The following is a 22,500-nucleotide window of genomic DNA, read 5'->3' as shown; positions in this document are numbered from 1 at the left end:
ATTGAGAAACCATGGGTCAAACTGGCATGGACTGAATCAGGTGTGTTAAATGAAGGTTGAAATGAAAACCTACAGGAAGGTAGATCTCCTGTAACGAGCTGGTTAGTCTTCTGTAGGCATTACTGAAGGTTGTATCTGACTCCTATACGTGACTCCTTCCTGTGTGTGACTCCTCCTGTGTGTGACTCCTGCCTCAGGCCTACGCCCTGGAGAAGAGCATGGAGGTGGAGTTTCTAAGGACGGCCTGCATGTGCAAGGCGGTGATCTGTTGCCGGGTAACGCCCCTGCAGAAGGCCCGGGTGGTGGAGCTGGTGAAGAAGTACAAGAAGGCCGTGACGCTGGCCATCGGGGACGGAGCTAACGACGTCAGCATGATCAAAGGTATTCCCTCCGGCTGGGACTCAGTGGGACTCAGTAGAACACTGTACTACATCATTTAAATCAGTCACTTTCAAGTAATCACATTCAGTTACGGCTGGGTCTGAATGGTACTTAGTAAGATACTGTTGTCTGTACTGCAGCATTATAAACCGCAGTCACTTTTAAATAATCACATTCAGTTCAGGCTGGGACTCAGTGGGACCTAGTGAGACATTATTATCTGTACTATGTCATCAAAAACCAGTCACTTTCAAATAATGACATCAAGTTCATAACTAAGCTAGTGATATAAAGAAATGCTGAACATCACAGTCACTTTCAAAAAAATAACATTGAGTTATTTTTACTGTAGAATTAGCTTTTTTATTGTAAAATTAAAGATAGTGAAAGTCAGTTCAGATCCGTTCAATAATCAGTGGAAACTACAGTTTGCCTGTAGTTAAACATCATATTTGGGGGCAAAAACATTGTGCGGGGGTCATTTCTGCTCATTGCTTACATTGCCTAGCAACTGATATTATTATGCATAGTAATGCCATTAGGCAACACATTATTGGTTTTCAATTAAGATAAAAAACATGGGTTCAGCCCATGTGCATTTCCTGCATATGTGTCCCAACGCTGAGAACATGTCATTGAAAAACATTTCAACTCAGTCCTCGCTGAAGAAACGGTGCATGAAATCAGCCGTAATAGTTATAAAGTCAGTCTAAAGACGTGGAAAACCTGCATTCTTCCCAGCAACGAGTGGTAAGCCTGGGAAGGGAAGATACTATTTAAAGCTCATTCTAAGCAGACTGACAGAGATTCACAGTCGGAGCAGAATTGATGGCTTCCTTTGAGAAAGACGAGGTTATAGAATCAATATGCAGCTGCACTGATGATCAGAAGCGCACAGCTGGCCGACCGACCCCGGTAATCACGGTTTATATTCGGACTGATGTTCATGTCTCCCAGAGGGACTGGCTCGCATGGCAGTTTGTGTGCATACACTGATTATGCACTCCTGGCAGGGCTCATGTTGTGTAATAAGTGATATAACATAAAAAAAGCCAGTATTTATGTTTTTTTGCACATGGGAGATGTCTGTAAGTGCGTTGAATGTGACAGCTGGTGCTCATGTTCTTCTGCTTTTTCATCTCTCTGTTCTTTTTAGTGTTTGGAGTTTGTCTCTGTCCATCCCTCTTCCTGCCTGGCTATCTCTCTCCCTCCATCTTTGTGCCATCTTCTGTTCCAACCCTTTCTCTGCTTGTTCTCCCTTCTTCTTTGGTTTCCTTCACCCTCTCCATCCTCACTCCATTCCTATTTTCTTCATAACATCCTTCTCTTCTCCACCTCTACTCCTCTCTCATCTTTCATCCTTTTTCACTATCCATCTCTCCCCATATCCCTCCTTCATATCCTAATTACCTTTTTTCTCCCTCTCCCCCATCCCTCGCTCCCTTTCTCCCTCTCCCCTCTTCCCTCTCTACTTCCCCATAGCCCATCGATAACGGGCACGGTGTGGCAAGGGGTGCTAACCAGCTTCATTTCACACAGAGGTGAAAGGTCAGGGATCAAATATCAGGATGCATGTGTCACTGTATGAGATCATCTGATCACTTTCTCCCTCCCTCTCTCCCTCTCCTCCCTTCCTCCCCTCCCCCACAGCGGCTCATATCGGCGTGGGAATCAGCGGTCAGGAGGGCATGCAGGCGGTGCTGTCCAGCGACTACTCCTTCGCCCAGTTCCGCTACCTGCAGCGTCTCCTGCTGGTGCATGGCCGCTGGTCCTACCTGCGCATGTGCAAGTTCCTGCGCTACTTCTTCTACAAGAACTTCACCTTCACCTTCGTCCACTTCTGGTACGGGTTCTTCTGCGGCTTCTCCGCACAGGTGAGAGAGGGGGGAGGAGGGAGGGAGAGAGGGGGGGGGGGGTCATTTAAAATCATGCTACATTTCTGAAAATCACAGTGTCCTACAGTGATGTCCATTTTAAATACTGTATTTCCTCTCTCTTTTGTAAGGAAGTACAAATGATGTAAAATAATTTCATATTGTAGTGGTGTGATTTGGTGTGTTACTTCATCCTGACCAGGTGTGGTTAATGGTTAAGTGTAACCAATGTTTTCATTGTAATGAGTGTGTTCATTTTCTTGACCATATTGTGAATGAAAGTTAAAATGAAACCCTGTGGTTCTGCCCTGCAGACAGTCTATGATGAGTGGTTCATCACCCTGTATAACCTGGTATACACAGCCCTCCCTGTACTTGGTATGAGTCTGTTTGACCAGGTAAGAGTGAAGAGAATGTCATTTTGTCAATCAGAGACAAAACATCTCTGTTGTAAATTTGATTCTGTATGCATGCCTGTTTTTGTGTGTATTTGAGTGGGTGTCTGTGTGTGTGTGTGTTTATTCAGATAGGTGTGTACTGTGTGTCTGTGCTTCTGTTAATTTGTGGTAGATGTGGTTAGTTGTGCATGTGTGTATATGCCTGTCTATGTGTGTACAGTATGTCTGTGTATGTGTTTGTGAATGTGAACAGTATGGATGTAGTTGTTTGGGTGAGTGCCTAGGTGTGAGTCTTTGCTATATATTTGAGATACATTTCGTGTTTAACAGTCCTCTCCAGCTTGCTTCCCATCCAGTAACCTTCATAACTAAAGAACTGATAAAGTTGATTCAAAACCCAAAATGATATAACCACAACAAATCATTGGTTAACGGAACTTTTTGTTGTTCCTAGGAATTAGCATTTCAGTTCTGAAGTTTATGCAGGACACTGACAGCATTTCAGGTGCGTGACTTACCTGCGCGTCTCTCCCCAGGACGTGAACGACCGCTGGAGCTTCCAGTACCCGCAGCTGTACTCCCCGGGCCAGCTCAACCTGTACTTCAGCAAGACGGCGTTCGTCCGCTGCGCGCTACACAGCGGCTACAGCTCGCTGGTGCTCTTCTTCATCCCGTACGCGGCTATGTTCGACACGGTGCGCGATGACGGAAAGGACATCGCCGACTACCAGTCCTTCGCCCTGCTGGCGCAGACGTGCCTGGTCATCGCCGTCTGCATCCAGGTTCGCTCTGTCCATCCATTCGTCTGTCTAATCTTCCGCCGTGTTCAAAGAGGGCCAGGAAGTATCCACCATTAGTGCCTAGCGCTTTGCTTCCCACAAAACGAATTTATGAGGCGTCTCCTGGGAAGACCTTACTTACACCCGGTGAAGCGTTCAGAGTTTATGAGAGTCCGCTGGGGATCAAATGCAGCCTATCAGAGTAAAATCTACTCTAACAGTTGATTTAACGCTGAACATTTTAATGCAGTCATGCACATTATCAACTGTGCTACATTATGAAGTTAACGTACTTACTTTTCTCTTGTGAGGACATTAAGGAAAGCATAACATAAATAAAACTAATGGAAACCTGGAACCTGGAAAAAAATTGAGAAAGAGTGCTCAACTAATGCTTAAACCTTAAGATCCAAAACTACTTGTATTTATACAAACATTTATATAAGATGTTTGTCAGTAAGAGAGTGATTCACTGCATCCCTGTTCTGCTGACAAATAGCTTATTAACACAAACGTCCAGTGATCTTTTCCCTTTCTGAGATTGAGAAACTGAAATGGTTGCATGTCTGTGTGAAAGAAAGACTAAGTGACCATGTCTAACCCCCGTTCACCCCTCCAGATGGGTCTGGACATGTCCTACTGGACCGCAGTCAACCAGTTCTTTGTGTGGGGTAGTCTGGCCATGTACTTTGCGGTCACCTTCACCTTTTACAGCAACGGCATGTACCTCATCTTCACCGCCTCCTTCCCCTTCATCGGTGAGACTCCATTTTGTGTCCCTTGCCATCCCCCCTTTCCCAGTTGACCATTTGTAGCATCGTCATGTGAGTCACTTCTGTTGTGTAAGACACCATTTTGGTTCATCGCTCAAAGCAGCTGTGACTGGAGATTTTCTGTTGGCAGAGGATATACTATGTTTAGGTATGAGAACTGACCGTGTGTGTGTGTGTGTGTGTGTGTGTGTGTGTGCATACTCCAGGCACAGCCAGGAACTCTCTGAGCCAGCTAAACGTGTGGCTGACCATCTTCCTGACGACCATCCTGTGTGTGCTGCCAGTCGTGGCCTATCGTTTCCTGCTCATCCAGCTATGGCCAACCATCAACGACAAGGTGGGTGATCCACACCTTTATTACCCCCCTGTCCTGCCCTGTTCCCTCCTGTGCCATCCCCGCCTCCCCATTACCAAATCACACAGACTGAGGGAAGGAGAGAAGATTGAGGGCAAGGAGAGAGGGAAGAATGGAGAACATGACTCATACATTTACTGACACAGGATTGTGAGAGACAGGGAGGGAGGGAAAGAGTGAGAGAGATGGATAGAGAGAGAGCAAAGTCATTATGGGGATTAGGACACCATCCTTTCTTAAGGTAGAGATTGTTTCTGAGGCTTTGACTCCAGGGGGGTCGTGGTGTCAAGCCTGCTCAGGAACATCAAAAGTATGGCTGAGTTTAGCTCTCCTTACTGTAAGCATACAGGTACAATCACCCACTGACAGCTCCTGTGTGTGTGTGTGAAGGTGTGTGTGTGTGAGAGTTTGTGTGTGTGAGAGTGTGTGTGTGTGTGTGAGAGAGTGTGTGTGTGTGAGAGAGAGAGAGAGAGAGAGAGAGAGAGAGAGTGTGTGTGTGTGTGTGTGTGTGTGTGTGTGTCTTGTGTGCATGTGTGGAATCAGTGACTAGCTGACCCATGTGACCAGGGACACTTACTCAATCATGCCCATTGCAGTCTGGGTGCTATTTCTGTATGTCATGCTCTCGGTCCGCTTCTGGTTCCAAGTGGATTGTGGGTATTATTAGCCTGGCTGAGGGTGTCAAGAGGGTGGAGCAGGGATAGAATTAGAACATGGAGATAAAGAGATAATCAAGCTTTTCTGCCTCTCAGACCTGCTCGGACAGCAATGTAGTGTAAAGGTTAGAGAACATGCCCAAACTACTGCTACTACCGGTTTGAATGAAAGAAAACTACAGAAACCAAAAAGAGCTTTTTGAGATTCCTGCTCTGACATATCTGCTCCATCCTGTTTGAGTTCGAGATCCCAGATCCAGTCTGTTTGAGATCCCAGATCCAGCCTGTTTCAGATCCCTGCTCCATCCTATTTGAGTTCGAGATCCCAGATCCAGTCTGTTTGAGATCTCAGATCCAGCCTGTTTAAGATCCCTGCTCCATCCTGTTTGAGTTTGAGATCCCAGATCCAGTCTGTTTAAGATCCCTGCTCCATTCTGTTTGAGTTTGAGATCCCAGATCCAGTCTGTTTAAGATCCCTGCTCCATTCTGTTTGAGTTTGAGATCCCAGATCCAGCCTGTTTCAGTTTCACCCTGCATTAGATCCCAGCTGAGATCACTTACATTGAGATCCCCTCTCTGAACTGCACGCCCCCTCTACCCTCCTCCCCTCCCCAGGTGAGGCTGAAGGTGCGGGAGGCACCTGCACCGCCCCCTCCCCCGCCCCGCGCGCGAATGAGACGCACCAGCTCACGGCGCTCCGCCTACGCCTTCTCGCACGCCCAGGGCTACGGCGACCTGGTGACCTCGGGCCGGTTCCTACGGCGACAGCCCCCCCCTCGCCGTGCGGGTGGGTTCACCCCGACGGGCCGGGCCACAGGGCTCATACACACGGGCCGCTCGGGGGGGTACAGCCCCACGGCTCGAACCCAGAACTCCCGGGAACCCGAAACCGAGCTGCAGATGTACCGGGCCGTCAGGGATCCAGCATCCTGAGCACCGAGCAAGGGAACCGGAGCCGGAACCAGAACCGGGTTATGAACGTGTTTACATTCGTGGAACTGTGGGAGCAGGCACAGCCACACACACACAAACACACACACACATACACAAGAGTGGGAATTAATCGTTTTCATGACCCTTTTATGTATGGGAACAATGCTGCCGTGCACAGCACTGCCATTGTAAAGCAACTCACCATTAAGAGACCTACCACTGACTCCAAAGTGTTTAATTCAGAACTTCATTTACTTCCAACTTGACTAGAAAAGGACAATAACCCTCAAGCCTTCGCTTCAATTGCAGGTGTAGTTTATTGACGACCTATCAAACTGTCTCGTAGTGGATGAAAGCACTCCTCCCAGAAGGATAAGACAGGGTACAACAGGATACGCTCTGAATCCGTCATCAGATCGGCATCCGAATGGAGTGAAGGCGATTTGAAGGCCCTGTTCCCAAAGAGAGCCGGTGTTTGAAGTGTCCCTTCAAAAACACCACCTGGTGTAAATGAGCTCAGTGTCTGGTGTCTGCGAACGGTCCTGACCTATTCTCAGCGCTGCTCCAGGAACAGTTTTGGGTGTCACTTACATGAAGACCCGCCTGCTGCACTTTGGTCAGGCTGTGGCTAAATGCCTTTAGCCTCTATGCTAAGGAGGATCTGCTGGTGCCCCCGGAATGTTCCAGCCAGTCTCTCCTCTCCTCTCTCTGCTCCTCGTGATGCAAATGACCTGGACGCCCGTGAAGGCCCTTTCCTTTCCCATTCCCTCCAGCATGTGTCAGGCGGGACCACCCTCTCTGAGGAAGAAATGAGGGATGAAGACCTACTAAGAAACTGTGTGCCGCATGGAGAACATTCCCACTGGACCCTGACTCCAGTGGGTATTCAGTTCCCAGCAGTTGTTGTTTAACAAAGCGCTGTCTGTGACTTCAGGAGAGGCAATTATGAGCATAACTGGAGCAACTGCGTAAGGCGTGCGTCAGCATGAGGGACAAAACATTTTAAATGTCATCTCAGTCTACCTTTTTCCACATGTTTTTGGTAAATTTCATGGCGAAGGTTTTACAGTGAACGTATCTTCCGTTTCCATGGAGATAAATGAATGATCCACCCTACTTAATAACAGAATGAAGAAAAATAAAAACTGTACACATACAACACTAAATGTGCTTACCATGGGAACAAGTCCCAAGATGCACTGGGGCCCGTGGTGGCATTCCCTGTGACCTATGGCTTTGCAACTAACAGGCCTGTCTGGCTTCTGGGTGTCTTAATCCTACATTTCCAATTTAAAAAAAACACGTAAACACTCCAGGGAAAGTTCTGCGACCAACAATCAGTGCAAATCAGCTCATTCTGAGGAACATGGTTGATATTTTAACCTGTGGTTCTTACAAGCTGTTAAATGTATCTTTTATAATGTATGTTTTTTAAATGTACAATAACTTTGGACAGGCTGGTCCAAAACAACTGAAAGGTTTCCTGACCAGCTACTTGTTCCCTTTCCGCGGGACTTAACCAGCCTGCCAGTGTTCAGAGGACATTGTACGTGTGGTGTTTGGTATTTGGGTTGGAATGGCTCAAAGTGTAATATGTATGTTCTTTCATCTGGGTAGCTTCTTTTATTGAAGTCTGTAAGTGGGGGAAAAAGTGTTTTAAAGAAAAGTGTTTAGGCACTCAGGCAATCAATGATACCAAAGAAGTGATTTTCTTACCTTCAGAAGATTCAGAAGATTTATACTCAATTATATTTTAAAAACAAATCACAGGATTTGTGTTCCAGTGTTTTTGTGACTGCTACAAGCAGTATGAGCCATCTCAGCTAAATCACTTAAGATATGGAAAATCCCGCAATGTATTCAAAGTAAGTCTTTTTTTTCTGGAAAATATGATGAGATATACACTCAGTGAGCACTTTATTAGGTATTTATTAGACTTATTTTTAGACTTCTACTGCTGTAGCCTATCCACTTAGTTATGATGCGTTCAGAGATGCTCTTCTGCAAACCACTGTTGTAATGTGTGGTTATTGCATTACTGTCACCTTCCTGTCAGCTTCCTGGCCCTTCTCCTCTGACCGCTCTCATTAACAAGGTGTTTGTTGAACTGCTGCTCACTGAAAATCCCAGGAGATCAGCAGTTTCTGAGATACTCAAACCGCCCTGTCTGCCACCAACAATCATTCCACGGTCAAAGTCACTTAGATCACTTTCTTTTCCCCATTGTGATGGTTGATATGAAAAAAAACTGAAGCTCCTGACCTGTATCTACATGATTGTATGCATTGCACTGCTGCCACACAATTGGCTGATTAGATAATTGCATGAGTAAGTAGGTGTGATAAAGTAAAATGTTCCTAATAAAGTGCTCGGTGAATATATATTTAACAGCAAAACATTTAAAAAACAATATATAGCAATATCTGAAAGTGCCAATATTGTGTATACTTGCCCACATATCATGCATGATGTATGGAAAATCATTAAATCATAAATTGTATGGCAATAACCGATGTTTATGATAAATGTATTATTTAATATATCGTATAAGGGATGGCATAGCATAGCATCTTAGAGTAAAATATGAATGTTTTTATGTATGAGTGCAGACATCATTCCTTTAAATGTGGTTGAGGCAGGTGGAGTGGGGTGCGTATTACCCTCCTTTAGAAACTGGGAAACAGATTGTGGAGGGTGGCATCATCATCATCAATATCAGTCAACATTGCTACAAAAATCAACGCTTTTCAATCTCGAAATAAGAGAAATGATTTTCCAAATATGCTCTTATGTTTGAAAAAAAACTAAAAACTGCCATTTAGGAAGCAAAATTTATTTTGAAGTGACTTTTGAATTTAGTGGCATTACGTTTTTGTTTTATTTTCTTTTTTTTCTTCTGGTGGTGCTGTCCAGCTGGTGTTGTCCAGGCAACATTCATAATGTCCCTGTGAACCTGCTGTAAAATTCTCATCACAGGGAAACATTGGGAAGGTATTATAGATTTTGATGAATCACATACGGAAACCAGGAAAAGCAGCAGAGACTGTATACAAGGTCTTTAAACTAAATGAATGTTGTGCTCAGTAGGGTACCTGCATCCACCTTGTTTTATGTATTTCTAATCTATCTATGCAGCTACTGGAACACAGCGAATGAGGACTATTATTTGCAGTGGCATCTACCGTATGTTTTCTTTCTTTATATCTGTGATTTTCATATTGTCAGGACCCTATGTGTTTTGATATATTGTCATATATATATATTATATGTTATATATTATATTATATGTATGAAAATGCAACCATATCCTTCCTGTTTACTGCTCGGTGCTCTGTAGCATTGCAAGGTTGGTTGGCTTGTACTGTGTGACCTTTTTAGTTCACAGACGTTAATTCTTTTCCTTCTGAAAAACAAATTATCTGTAAAAAAATATCCCGACTGAATAGAATTTCTACATGTACCTTTACAAACAGTAAACAAATTGCCAAAAAATAAAGGTTTGTTATTTTTTGTAAACTGTGACTTGATTTGTTTTTGGTAGGCCTACAGTATGTGATTTGTTTTTGCCAGATGCTAAATTTTACATGTTCAAAGCCATTATTTTAAACAGGTTAATATTATGAATTATCTGGCAAATAATTTCATAGATATAACAGTGCCAGTGGAAGACCATACAAATAACTATAATAATTTCCCAACAAATTGAGGAAATCCTCCTTATTTTTTCAGTTAATTAGTTTCCTGGCAACCAAGAAGAGGCTGTCAGAGTAACGTTGCATATGTATGTTCATCACAACAGACAGAAAATATTCAGGGTATGTTGCATCACTGTATGGGAAGAACATATTGTTCCGAAGATTTGCAAAGCATTTAAAGTCAGCTTTTAAAGTTGTGATATGCTCGATATGGAAATAAAACCACAGCACAACATCCCATTGGACGCGATAAATAGGCTAGTGTACATGAACACCTTACATGCTAGCGGGCATGTCCACCATTGCAGACTCGGCTGATGTCGGGACTGGAACAGTTAACTGTGCCTTGCATTAACTGCATCTCTGCAGACCGGAGCGAGGCCCATGCGCCCCCACCCCGCCCCCCCTCCTCTGCCCGTGACGTAGCGCCAGCGGGTCCAGCCCATACTGAGCCTACCGCCGCTCCGAAGGGTGCGCTGTCTACGGGCGTAGAAAAGCAGGCGAATGCTTCTGTAGGCGTCTTCGGAACGCCAAGGATAATTTATTTCGCTATTGTCATCAAGAGCACAGTTGGATATTACAAATACGAGAATATAAAGCATTCAAGAAGACACGCAATGTAAGTGTGGCTGTTTCCCGTATATAGGATATTTTATTTATTTATTATTTAGCTCTAGCTGGTAGCAAAACGCTTTGCGGACCAGGGTAGAATATATTGAATTATACCTGACAAGGACCGCTCCCGAGACAAGTGCAGTATTTCATGCTAGAATGATGCAAGTGCGATATAGAGCCTTAGTTATAAAGGCTATATGTTCAATACAGATGTCGTTGGATAACATGCTGAATAACTCTGCTTGTTTTACGCCACATCTCACCCAATGCTAGCATAGATAAATTGGAAGGGGATGAAAAAATGAAATACTAGCAAAATACAAAATATAGCTACGTGACACTTGCGCGCATATTCTGCCCAGTGATCAGATTCGACGATTTCCCTGTAATGCGGTTTTCAGAAAATGCTGTCGCGCAGTTGACACAAAGAGTCCACACAACATTGGCTATGTGACATAATATTCACCACCACGCTTGGTACGTTGACTAAAGATCACGTTCTTCTTAAATTCTCCGACGGTGCATGCCACCGGTGTTGTGGTTCTATATTGTTTCCTAGCAGTGATGGCGAATAATATCAATACAGTTATATTTGATGACGTTGTTTTCTAACGGACCACAGTAATGTATTGCCCTTGAGCTTATCAATAATTCACACGCTGTAGGCTGTATTCATTGTCTGCGATTGACTACTGAGTGTATGCTTAGTTCAGGAGAATTCTATTTTAACAATGTTTTATCAATACCTAATGCCTCTTAAATGGATTTTTCACTGGCTTTGCTATTGTCATATCCCAGCTGAGCGATCGCATGGCGCCTGTTTTGGTTAATTATAAGGACGTGTAGGTCAGGTAGGCATGTGTGAATAGGACAGGTGTTTTACATTGATAAATAATCAATAGACCTATATCTTTGTTTTAATGAGATGTTCCCTTCTGAACTAGCGTTGTGATCATTACGAAGAACTGTAAGCAACTAAATGTTATCGTGTCAGACAGACATTAGATTATTTTATTATCAGAGAGCTTATGTCTGTAGTGCAGGCTATACAGGATTGGACGTTCTCGTGGGGCGACACTGCGGTTTAACAACGTGCGTGCTGTGACAAACCTACAGTTAGGCCAATTGTTCTGATATAAGCGATCGCCCAACTGTCTTTCATGTTTACGTTATGTAACTCACATTCTTGTTATTCCTGTGTTCCGCTTGCCTGGGACAGTTTGGAACTGTTTGGAATTAGCCACGACAGCAGCTGGCTGTGATGTGCAGAGGCGAAGCCTAATGAAACACGAACACTCCTGCCTGTGTCCTGCGCAACAGAGCATCCAGACAGATGAAACGCTAACGATAATCTCTTAGATGACCAAGTTCACACTTGTCCGACACAGACAAAATGAAGACGCGTATTTTTAGGGTTGTGTGTGGTGATTGTAAGGGTAGGCACCTTAGGTTCTGTCATGCATTTCATTTGAGGAAAGTTGTAGAGCAACCTATCTGGCCTACCCATTCTATTGTCCTGTCTACAGTATGTGAAAGTGAGAGTACAGTAGGAGGGCAATGCTAGTTTCAAACTCCTGTGTCATATCCGTGGGAAAGCTTCTGGAATGAATTTACAACAATTACTTCATTGGTGGATCAACAGCATAGAAAGTATAACAGGACTAAAGTAGATGAGTGTGTTATTTCTACTCACTGAGCTACAGTGCCATGTTTTGGAGTGGGGCTGATATGTTGGTGATGAAGTAGTGTCTGAGTAGTTTAACACGGTTTATGTATCAACACACACATTGAAGTGTGTGTATGTGTGTGTGTGTGTTTGTGCGTGTGTGCTCCAGTCCTGTCTGTGACTTGTCATTATGATTTGTCATTACGCAGTAATCAACCAAAGAAACCTTTGATAGTCATTAACATATATAACCTCATCCTTCAAAGCCACACATTAAAACAGGGCATTATGTGTTAGCTACTGGGGAATTAGCCTTCGCCATTGTGCTGACGAGGAAACTCATTCTGGTAGCTGGGGGAACTGAACCGCAAAACATGATATTGCTGTGCTGCATTTTGACACGGTAACCCAATTTACCCAGCCCCACACTACGATGTCAGAATGATTTTATTACAACATAATTCATCCTATAATCACGGTATGATCCTGGCATCAATCCTGTCGGTGGTAGCCTACATGGGCACCTATTATATACATTATATACACTGATCCTCGGCTCTATGTTCTTTTCTTCTGTCCTCTCTGTTCCTTAACTACAGGGAGTTCTGGTTGGTAACACAAGTTCCCTGTGCTAAAGGAAATTAGAGAACGTCCATCGCTACAGTATTGTATGTCATGGCCCATAATTACTTTTCAGAAGAAAGCATCAAATTAGAGTGCTTGAGGAAGACAGAAAATGCAATATTCAGAACAGCAGATGAGAATCGGATGAATCTAAATATGTGAACAGAACAGAACAGAAGCAAAAAAGACACTGGGCTACTGATGTCAAATGCTGCTGACCGGGTTGGAAAACTTGCACAGGCAGGAGGGAGATTTCACTGCGATAATTTAGCTGCATAGTGCAGTAGTCACTGAGCTAAAAAAGAATCCTGAACGAAACAAAGATGATACACTCATGGTGTGTGTGTGCTTGAGTCAGACTGCTGCCACAACACATTTCTACATACAACAGTAAGGTCCTGCTTCCTGCTCTTGTGTGACAGCCATTGCCAAAAAAGCAGGCATACCACAGGAACATGAGTAGTAGAAGCACAAGAGTACAGGAGGAACATATGGCTGTGTGGCACGTTGGCTTGGTTTGTGGGAAGGAAGGAGGGCCACGCCTACTGGTTAAGGCTCAGACCTTATCAGTTCAGGAGTTTATAAGGTGTGCTTCTTTCCACAGTATGCGGCGGAGAACCGTAACCAGAGTAGAGAGAGCTGTTTTTGGAGAGCCAGAGGCTGCTCAAGGGCTAAGCTCAAAAGCTACCCATTTTTGCCCGGAACCTGTGAAGGGGACAGGTGAAGACTTTTTTTAAATTGCCTTCTTACTCTCTCTCCCTTCCCGCTCCATGTTACAAACTAAAACGCTGGTAAAATTCGGGATTTCTGTATCACCCTATGTCCAGCTCGTCTGTCCTCTCAGGGCATGTGACAGTCTGATTATTAAAAAAATTATTTCAGTGTCGTACTACTTTATGAGGTTAAATATACAGCTATCATAAAACATTTTGGGTAACAGACAGTAAAGTTGACAGTTTTGGTATTTCTGGCTAAAATCCTGGTTTTATCTATGTATTGGTTTGATAAAGTACCTACAGTCAGGTCCATAAATATTGGGACATCGACACAATTCTCATCTTTTTGGCTCTATACACCACCACAATGGATTTGAAATGAAACGAACAAGATGTGCTTTAACTGCAGACTTCAGCTTTAATTTGAGGGTATTTACATCCAAATCAGGTGAAAGGTGTAGGAATTACAACAGTTTGTATATGTGCCTCCCACTTTTTAAGGGACCAAAAGTAATGGGACAAACTAACAATCATAAATCAAACTTTCACTTTTTAATACTTGGTTGCAAATCCTTTGCAGTCAATTACAGGCTGAAGTCTGGAACGCATAGACATCACCAGACGCTGAGTTTCATCCCTGGTGATGCTCTGCCAGGCCTCTACTGCAATTGTCTTCAGTTCCTGCTTGTTCTTGGGGCATTTTCCCTTCAGTTTTGTCTTCAGCAAGTGAAATGAATGTTCAATCGGATTCAGGTCAGGTGATTGACTTTGCCATTGCATAACATTCCACTTCTTTGCCTTAAAAAACTCTTTGTTTGCCATCGCAGTATGCTTCGGGTCATTGTCCATCTGCACTGTGAAGCGCCGCCCAATGAGTTCTGAAGCATTTGGCTGAATATGAGCAGATAATATTGCCCGAAACACTTCAGAATTCATCCTGCTGCTTTTGTCAGCAGTCACATCATCAATAAATACAAGGGAACCAGTTCCATTGGCAGCCATACATGCCCACGCCATGACACTACCACCACCATGCTTCACTGATGAGATGGTGTGTTTTGGATCATGAGCAGTTCCTTTCCTTCTCCATACTCTTCTCTTCCCATCATTCTGGTACAAGTTGATCTTTGTCTCATCTGTCCATATGATGTTGTTCCAGAACTGCTTTTTTTAGATGTTGTTTGGCAAACTCTAATCTGGTCTTCCTGTTTTTGAGGCTCACCAATGTTTTACATCTTGTGGTGAACCCTCTGTATTCACTCTGGTGAAGTCTTCTCTTGATTGTTGACTTTGACACACATACACCTACCTCCTGGAGAGTGTTCTTGATCTGGTCAACTGTTGTGAAGGGGTTTTTCTTCACCAGGGAAAGAATTCTTCTGTCATCCACCACAGTTGTTTTCCGTGGTCTTCCGGGTCTTTTGGTGTTGCTGAACTCACCGGTGCGTTGATTTGGCCACACCTAATGTTTTGGCTATCTCTCTGATGGGTTTGTTTTGATTTCTCAGCCTAATGATGGCTTGCTTCACTGATAGTGACAGCTCTTTGGATCTCATATTGAGAGTTGACAGCAACAGACTCCAAATGCAAATAGCACACTTGAAATGAACTCTAGACCTTGTATCTGCTCCTTGTAAATGAGATAATGAGGGAATAACACACACCTGGCCATGGAACAGCTGAGCAGCCAATTGTCCCATTACTTTTGGTCCCTTAAAAAGTGGGAGGCACATATATAAACTGTTGTAATTCCTACACCGTTCACCTGATTTGGATGTAAATACCCTCAAATTAAAGCTGAAAGTCTGCAGTTAAAGCATATCTTGTTCGTTTCATTTCCATTGTGGTGGTGTATAGAGCCAAAAAGAGGAGAATTGTGTCAATGTCCCAATATTTATGGACCTGACTGTATGTTGTGCTTCTGCAATTCTTAAAATTAAATTCTTAAAATCGATTTGCCCCTGCCCTAGTCAAAAACAGGTCATAGCGATTTTATTTCTAATATTTTTCATAATGGCTGCTGTTTTCTCTGGCTCGTAATGGCATACACGATTGCTCTAAATGCTGTTTCAAGCTCATGGACTAGCTCTGGTGCTAAGTGCCTCTCCATCTCAGCTTTGAAAAACTGGGATGTTCTACAGAGTATGTCAAGAGGAACATGATGTTCCTGTTTTAAATAGTAAAATAAATAAATAGATTAAAAAATAGAGCTGGTGCCTCCCAACCCTGGTTCCAGGGGCTCTGAACTCCATCAGCCCACGCTGCACAACCCTCTACTTTTCATTTTTCTCAATTTTCAACCCATGGCTTTGGAGTCATCCTAAGAGCTGCCCGAAGGTCAAAGTTTAGCCCCCCATTTTACAAACTTCTTTTCTTCATCAGGAACTCTGATTTCTCTGTCTTTCACATAATAATAATAATAATAATAATAATAATAATAATAATAATAATAATAATAATTGTTTTTGTTACTATTGTTGTATACATTTATTTAGCGGTTTTTACTGAAGGTTTATGATTTTAAAGAAATTCTACAATCAAGTGAAGTAACATAAAAAATATTAATATTATAGGACATAGTGGTGGTTGTCTTCCTTAGACTGAGGTAGAGACACCTCTACAGGGTGCCGATTTGTGGATTGGGGTGTATCTGTGGTGTGTGTGCATGCTTTTCTGCATATCTGGCATACTGCAAGGTGCATACACTCTCCTGTGAAGTGTTGATGCAGCTGCTTCTTGATTATGGGTGCGGGCCTTAACCATTCTGATAATAACACACCTCAAACCAAAAGAGAGGGGTCCTTTCTGCTCTGAAACACACTCCCCTCCTCTGCAGTGCACACACACACACACACACACACACAATGTATTTACATACAGTACATACACGCACACACACACATTCACACATATCAAGCAGCTAAAACTGTGCTTTCCTGGTCATGCTGAGAGAGCTCAGAGACAGTGCTCACTAGCACTGTGGTTGGCTCCAGTATTGGTCATTCAGACCCGTTTTCAATGTAAAGTCAATGGTACAATTGTGGTCAAAATACAAAGTCAATCATTTAATCCCCACAAGAAAATGTAGTCGCAATCAGTGTTTTTCTTCATCTAATGCCTCCCCTTGTGACAATTTTCTTCAAGTTATCATGTTATTAGGACAATACAGCAATACTTTGTGAGGGAATCAGGAACAGATTACATCACTCTCTCTCTCATGGTCTCCTCCTGCACAGTCTCTGGCTCCAAATTGCACAACATGAAGGTGCTGGTAAACTTGACTTCCCAGGCTTCAAAACGCTTTTCACAAGCCCACGGATAGATAGTGGGTGACGTAACAGGCGCTAGCTCCATATTTCTCTACAGTCTATGACACACACAAACACACACAGGCACACTCTGTATTTGGAGATTTTGGCAAAGTAGTGCTCTCATCTCAGGACACGTGGGTGGGGAAAACTACAGTCCTTGGAATGGGTCCAGCCTTTTGGTTGTTTGTGCAGCTGGGGGTTTTCGGTACTGCTCCTCTATCTAATGAACTCTGCGGAGGTCATACACCCGTGCTGTGGGCTGAGGGGTCCCTAGGGGCCCAGTGGTCTCAGTACAAAGTCTTCCTGATGGCTAGTGCTGCCACTGTGGCTTTGTGATGATGTAGCAGGAGGGTGCAGGGCTTTGCTCTCTCTTACTGAACCTGCTGCCATTTGGTGGAGGAACAGCAGTCCAATGGTGCTCCTCACAAGGGCAGTTTATGGGACTCTCTCTCATTGTGTCCTGTCCTACTCCTCCTTCTTTGCCTCTTTCTCCATCTCTCCTCCCCCTTTTTTCTGGACCTTCTCTCTCTTTCTCCCTCTCATTCCCCTCTTTTTGTCTTCTCTCTGCTTGTAGTCCGTATGTGCTCTTGAAGCAGGGAGAAATGTGCTCATTGTTATGTTGGTGTTGATGTACGGTCCTGCTGTTTCAGGGTTCTGGTAGAGCTTGCCCCCAACCCCCAAGAATGCTGATGCAGTTTTTTCTCTCATCTGCTTTGCCTCTCTCCATTTATCTCTATCTCCCTCTCTCTCTCATCCTCACTCTCCCTCTGTCCCTCCACCCTCCTCTCTATCTCTGTCCCTCTTCCTCCCATCCTGCTCTCTTCTTCTCTTTCTATCCCTCACCATCTCTCTCCCCCTCTTCTCTTCCTCCCATCTCCCTGTCCCTCTACCCATCTCTCACCCTCTCTCTCTTCCTCCTATCCCACTCTCTCTCCTCTCTTTATCTCTCTCATCATCTCTCTCCCTCTTCCTCCCATCTCCCTCTACCCTCCTCTCTCTCTCTCTCTCTCTCTCTCTCTCTCTCTCTCTCTCTCTCTCTCTCTCTCCCTCCATTGCAGAGTGTGAGGGATGTGGATTGTGGCCTGCACAGCTGAGGCCCAGTCTCTCAGTACAGAGATGGATGGCCACTGAGCTGATGTGTTATTCCCTTCTCTGGCTGTCTGCTGCTGAACAATGCCTATCTCCATGCCAACTGCCACCAAAATGATTAATTCTCCTCAGGGGAACGGGAGCAGCAATTTACGTACAGGTCTGCTGCTGGTACAAGAGGGGTAAATACATTTCTGTTTGTGTCAACAGACACATACAGCCATCAGTCTGATAGGGAGAAAGTAGCACTGACCTTTTTTTTTTCATTTGCTTGGGTTGCATCTTAGGAACTGGCTGAATTATTGGATCAATACTGTAGATGTTATTCGCTATCAGAAGGCTTTGCTGTCATATTACTGAACTGTATATCCTGTCATGGCTAGTTGCTGATGGTGATGTATGACTCATGCTCTTTATGGAGTATATGCATAATGTACGCTTGTGTAGTGTGATGGTTAGGGGCGCTGGGTTTGCAACTGCAAGGTGATAGGATGTATTCCCAGGTGACAACATGTCTGTTGGTATCCTGGAGCAAGGTACTTAACCTCAATCGCTTTAGTAAAGTATCCAGCTATATGCAGTATGGATTTTGTCTAAAGGATGTAAGCTGTACAAGTCTTTCCGGATAAGAGTGTCTGCTAAATGGCAATCCTGTAATTGTGCATTTTATTCTTGCTCTTGATTTCACACAATGGCTCTTTTTCACCTGTGTAATTTTCTCTCCTTCCCTTTTTATTTGTAGTATGTTTTCACTGAAATAATGAATCAGAAATTAAATGGCCTCAATGATTCCTTTTAGATAGCTGTGATATATTGGCCTGTGTCTTTGAATGTCTTGTTTTGACAGCTTTGACACAGAACAATGGCAATTCACGCTGGTGATTCACTGATGGATTATCATAGACGATCCTATCATAGTGTTTGTGTCGTATCCGGATTTTATTTTATGTATTTATTATTTAACAAGTTTATGCTTTTCTGAAAATAGAGCTGTGTTTGGTTTGTGCTCCCATTTTATATTATTTAATGCATAAATAAAAATAAACAAATTGAATGGATGAATGAGAGTCTCTTGGTACCTGTTCCTCTGTGCCCTGCCCTCTCTCCCTCTCAGCTGGCTCTGCATGTGCTTTTGTATATTGGATTAATTTCTGTCCCCTGTAGGGGACATGAGTCTCTGGTCTTAATCTCGAGAACCATATACTCTACTACGCTGGAAAATAGACACTCAATAAAACATGTAAATAAATAATGTTTTTGAAAATATATTCATTGCAACCAGAGACACTTTTTTTATGTAAACAAAAGAACAGCCAGTAAGGAAACATGGAATTTTAGAGGGTTGAGAAATGGGCTTGAAAGGGCACAGGCAGAGACAGAATGAATATGCCGTGTAGATGCGTTTGAGGCTTTCAGGGGCTATCTCCGTGCTGCACGGATTCTTAGTGGAACCAATTACTGAGACATCTGCGGCTTCAGAAATGGATTTACTGGCCTGAGGTTATAATGGCCTTCCGAGGGGTGGGGGGATGGGGCACTGGATTTGGGAACCGTATAAAGCCACTCAGAGTGTTTCTGGCTGGACACGAGCGTCGTATAACTCTGAGAAGGCCCGACCCGCAAAAACGGACAGCTCACTTTTCTGAGCATGAACAGAGAAATAGACGTCTTTACTGTAGCCGTTTACCGTTTACTTCAGCTTGTGAAATTAGTTAGTGGGAGCACCCACGGCAACCCAAAGGAAGGATGACGGCCTGTTTCTGAGCTTTTAAAGAAAAATGCAGCGTTTACTACCCAATACTCTGTGTTTTTATATTTTTTCCTCCAATATTTCTCATTTTAATGCTGACTGGTGGCCAAGGACAGTGTCAGCTGGACCCGCTCAATAAAACGTTAGTGTTCTTGCAGAAGAAAGAAAGACGTGTGTTTGTGCCCGGTGTTTGGGCGGCTCGGTGGGTCGTGTGAGGTACTGTGGGTGTGAGAGAGAGAGCTGAGTCAGGGTGCTGCAGGCTGTGTTTAACACCACAGCTCTCTCCAAAACACTGTGTAATGCACTGCATTTAAATTTCATCCCATATTATCTCCTGTCCTCTTACAGTGAACTCCTCCACACTCTCTCTCACACATCTTTATACACAAACGCACACACAGCGACACTCTCTCTCTCTCTCTCTCTCTCTCTCTCTCTTCAGCTGGACATTAGAAGGGATGGAGGAGGTCTCCAGTCGTGTCTGTCTAGAGCTTGCAGCGGCAGTATAACTTGAGTTTCGTATTATGACCCCTGTCAGCTGATAGCGCTTTACGTTAAAATCTGATTTTCCATCTTTGGCAACCGGTCCAAACCGCCTTGGTCATTCTGAGAACGTTCCAGAGTGTTTCCCGCTCAGGGCGACAATGGTTCTTTCACTCTGCGCCGGGCCAGGCGGGAGGCGTGGTGACATCACCTCTTCGGCTCTTATTGTGCGCCGTTGTCAGGGATCGACATTCTCCTCACGTCTCAGCGCTCGGAGCGCACCCTCCTCTCAGTCTCTTACAATCTTCCTGGCTAACTCGTACATTTAGAGAAATGTTAGTAATGTGTGTTTTCCTTGTTAAATAAACTGATAAGTAAAACTATAACTTAAACTAATCTTCAGGAAAAACGCAGACACCAGGACACACCGGTTGGATTTTGGTTAAGATGTTGCCATCTTAACCTATAGGCCAGCGGAGGATGGGCATCCCACTATAGCTGGGTTCCTCTCAAGATTTATTTTTTTCTTGCCACTATTTGAGGGTTTTTCTCCTACTAGGGTGTTGTTTACCTTATAAGCTGTTTGGGGGCTTAGGGCTGATATTTTCATTGTTCTTCCCTTCTGTTTACTATGTAAAGTCTCTTTGTGACAGTCTACAGTGAAAAGCGCTATACAAATAAAATTGAATTGGATTAAAATAGAATTTTGGAAATCATAGTATTTAAATCCGACAAGGACTGGTAACACATGCAGGAGGTTTATGCATTTGGTTTTAGGCTTATGTCAGCGATGTGTATTTGGACCAGGGAAGTGGATGCAGGGAGCGGTGGGGAGCAGAGTTTCTCCTCCCCACTGTTGATGTGCTTTTATCTTCCCACTAGGGAGCTTTTTACCTCACCGTTTTCTTTTTGGGGGATTTTTCCAGTTTTACTTCTGTTACTTTGTAAAGTGTCTTTTTGACAGTTCTTTGTAAAAAGTGCTATACAAATAAAAATGCATTCGATTTTTTTTATTTGATTTTGACTTCAGTTGGAAAATCATTACCTTTCTCGCCCACCAGAAAACAATGTTTTCCTCTCGACGTGAATTACCTTTATGAGTTAGTTTGTATTTTGGCACTTACAGTACCTTGTTTTATGGGTTGTGTGTTAAGTGTTTGTGGTTCCTGCGCTTGGAGAGTGATGAACATGAGTGGACAATAGAATGCCTAGAGAATGTCTATCCCTTCTCTCAGTGTGCTTTATGTGATATTGTCTGCCCCGATATTTCAGTCTTTATTAACCACAGATGCTCACTAAGAACACACATCTCATTAAATATTTTCTCTGGAGAGAAGCATAAAGGGGCGGGAAGCTGCAGTTTCAGTAACCAATCAAAAGCTGGAGAATAGCTGAAGAACATGCCAGACTTCTCTTGAGTTTGTGCAGAGAGCCAGAGAATCCGTTTTTGGCAGCTCTAAGGAATGACCTTTCTAAGACCTCTGACAGCACAGCATCCCCATCAGTGCACAGAAGAAATACATATTTCTGGATGAAAAGTGGTAACATTCCAGTGCCTGTTACACCACTGTGGCTGACCTAGAAGTGCTCTCCTTCTGGTGGGTTGAGGCCAATCATGGTCTGCCACTCTGGTCTACCTGTTATTGCCAGCCAATTATGAAGTAAAAACTTGTAGGGGTTCAGAACCCTGGACAGCACTCAGGAGCTAGCAGTATTGTGCCTTCTCTACAGGGTCCTCTTGAGTTAACACTCATCATTTACAGGTGTAATTAAACCCAAACACCGTGAATGAGAAATGTGTGTCACTAATGTCCTCCCTGTACACCTAAACTAATGAGCTCAGAGCGTTCTGAAAGAAAATGGCTTGCCGTGCCTCACTCCGGTGGGAGCTATGGATCGGAGCTATGGACCCATGCTACTTGAGTGGCCTTTCACTGTGAAGCAGTTATTGTTGTTATTATTATTATTATTATTATTATTATTATTATTTAAGCTGTTGCAATATGCTGACTGAGTATGGTACTATTAGCCCACAGTTGGCTTTGATTAGGGCAGGATGGGTAAAATTACAGGTGTCTGTTGCTGAGATCCCACTCATGTAACACTGATAGCACTCAGTCCAGTGAACTCTGTTCTGTTCCTGGCAGCAGCCTTGCTGGGTGGAGACGGCTGTGATGTCATTGGCCTGAGGCACGCTGGGCTGGAAAAGGTCCAGTCTTACTTCCTGTTAATAGAGCTGTGTTCCTTTATACGCCCCGGTGTCTTTCCTGTTGGGTTTTACCCTCGCTCGGAGTGAAATTCACACTGGGAGTGTTCCAAGTCTGCACTGCGGATGGTACTCTCCTGTGGCGGGGTGGCAGTAGCTGCAGGAATAGTCTCAGGGTTTTTCTTTTTTTTTCATG

General features: G+C 43.8%; 2 protein-coding genes across 3 annotated transcripts in view; both read left to right on the top strand.

Moving 5' to 3' along the window:
- Positions 1–8,131, top strand: part of LOC133140471 (probable phospholipid-transporting ATPase IM) — a 35,007-nt gene extending 26,876 nt beyond the window's left edge. For both annotated transcript variants that reach the window (XM_061260459.1, XM_061260460.1), the window contains 7 exons: positions 198–381; positions 2,032–2,255; positions 2,570–2,653; positions 3,190–3,435; positions 4,052–4,190; positions 4,412–4,542; positions 5,832–8,131. In XM_061260459.1, the coding sequence (XP_061116443.1) occupies positions 198–381; positions 2,032–2,255; positions 2,570–2,653; positions 3,190–3,435; positions 4,052–4,190; positions 4,412–4,542; positions 5,832–6,149 (1,326 nt within the window). In that variant the 3' untranslated portion in view covers positions 6,150–8,131. The remainder of the gene's footprint in view (positions 1–197; positions 382–2,031; positions 2,256–2,569; positions 2,654–3,189; positions 3,436–4,051; positions 4,191–4,411; positions 4,543–5,831) is intronic.
- A 2,177-nt stretch (positions 8,132–10,308) lies between these two features.
- LOC133140965 (AP-4 complex accessory subunit RUSC2-like) overlaps positions 10,309–22,500 on the top strand; it is a 38,722-nt gene continuing 26,530 nt past the window's right edge. Inside the window, exon 1 of the mRNA XM_061261298.1 lies at positions 10,309–10,463. The gene's annotated coding sequence lies outside the window, so the exon portion shown is untranslated. The remainder of the gene's footprint in view (positions 10,464–22,500) is intronic.

This window comes from Conger conger, chromosome 11 (genome assembly GCF_963514075.1).
Source record: "Conger conger chromosome 11, fConCon1.1, whole genome shotgun sequence".
Classification (NCBI taxonomy): Eukaryota; Metazoa; Chordata; class Actinopteri; order Anguilliformes; family Congridae; genus Conger; species Conger conger.
The sequence above is the reverse complement of the archived record's forward strand: the minus strand, read 5'-3'. Positions and strand labels throughout refer to the sequence as shown.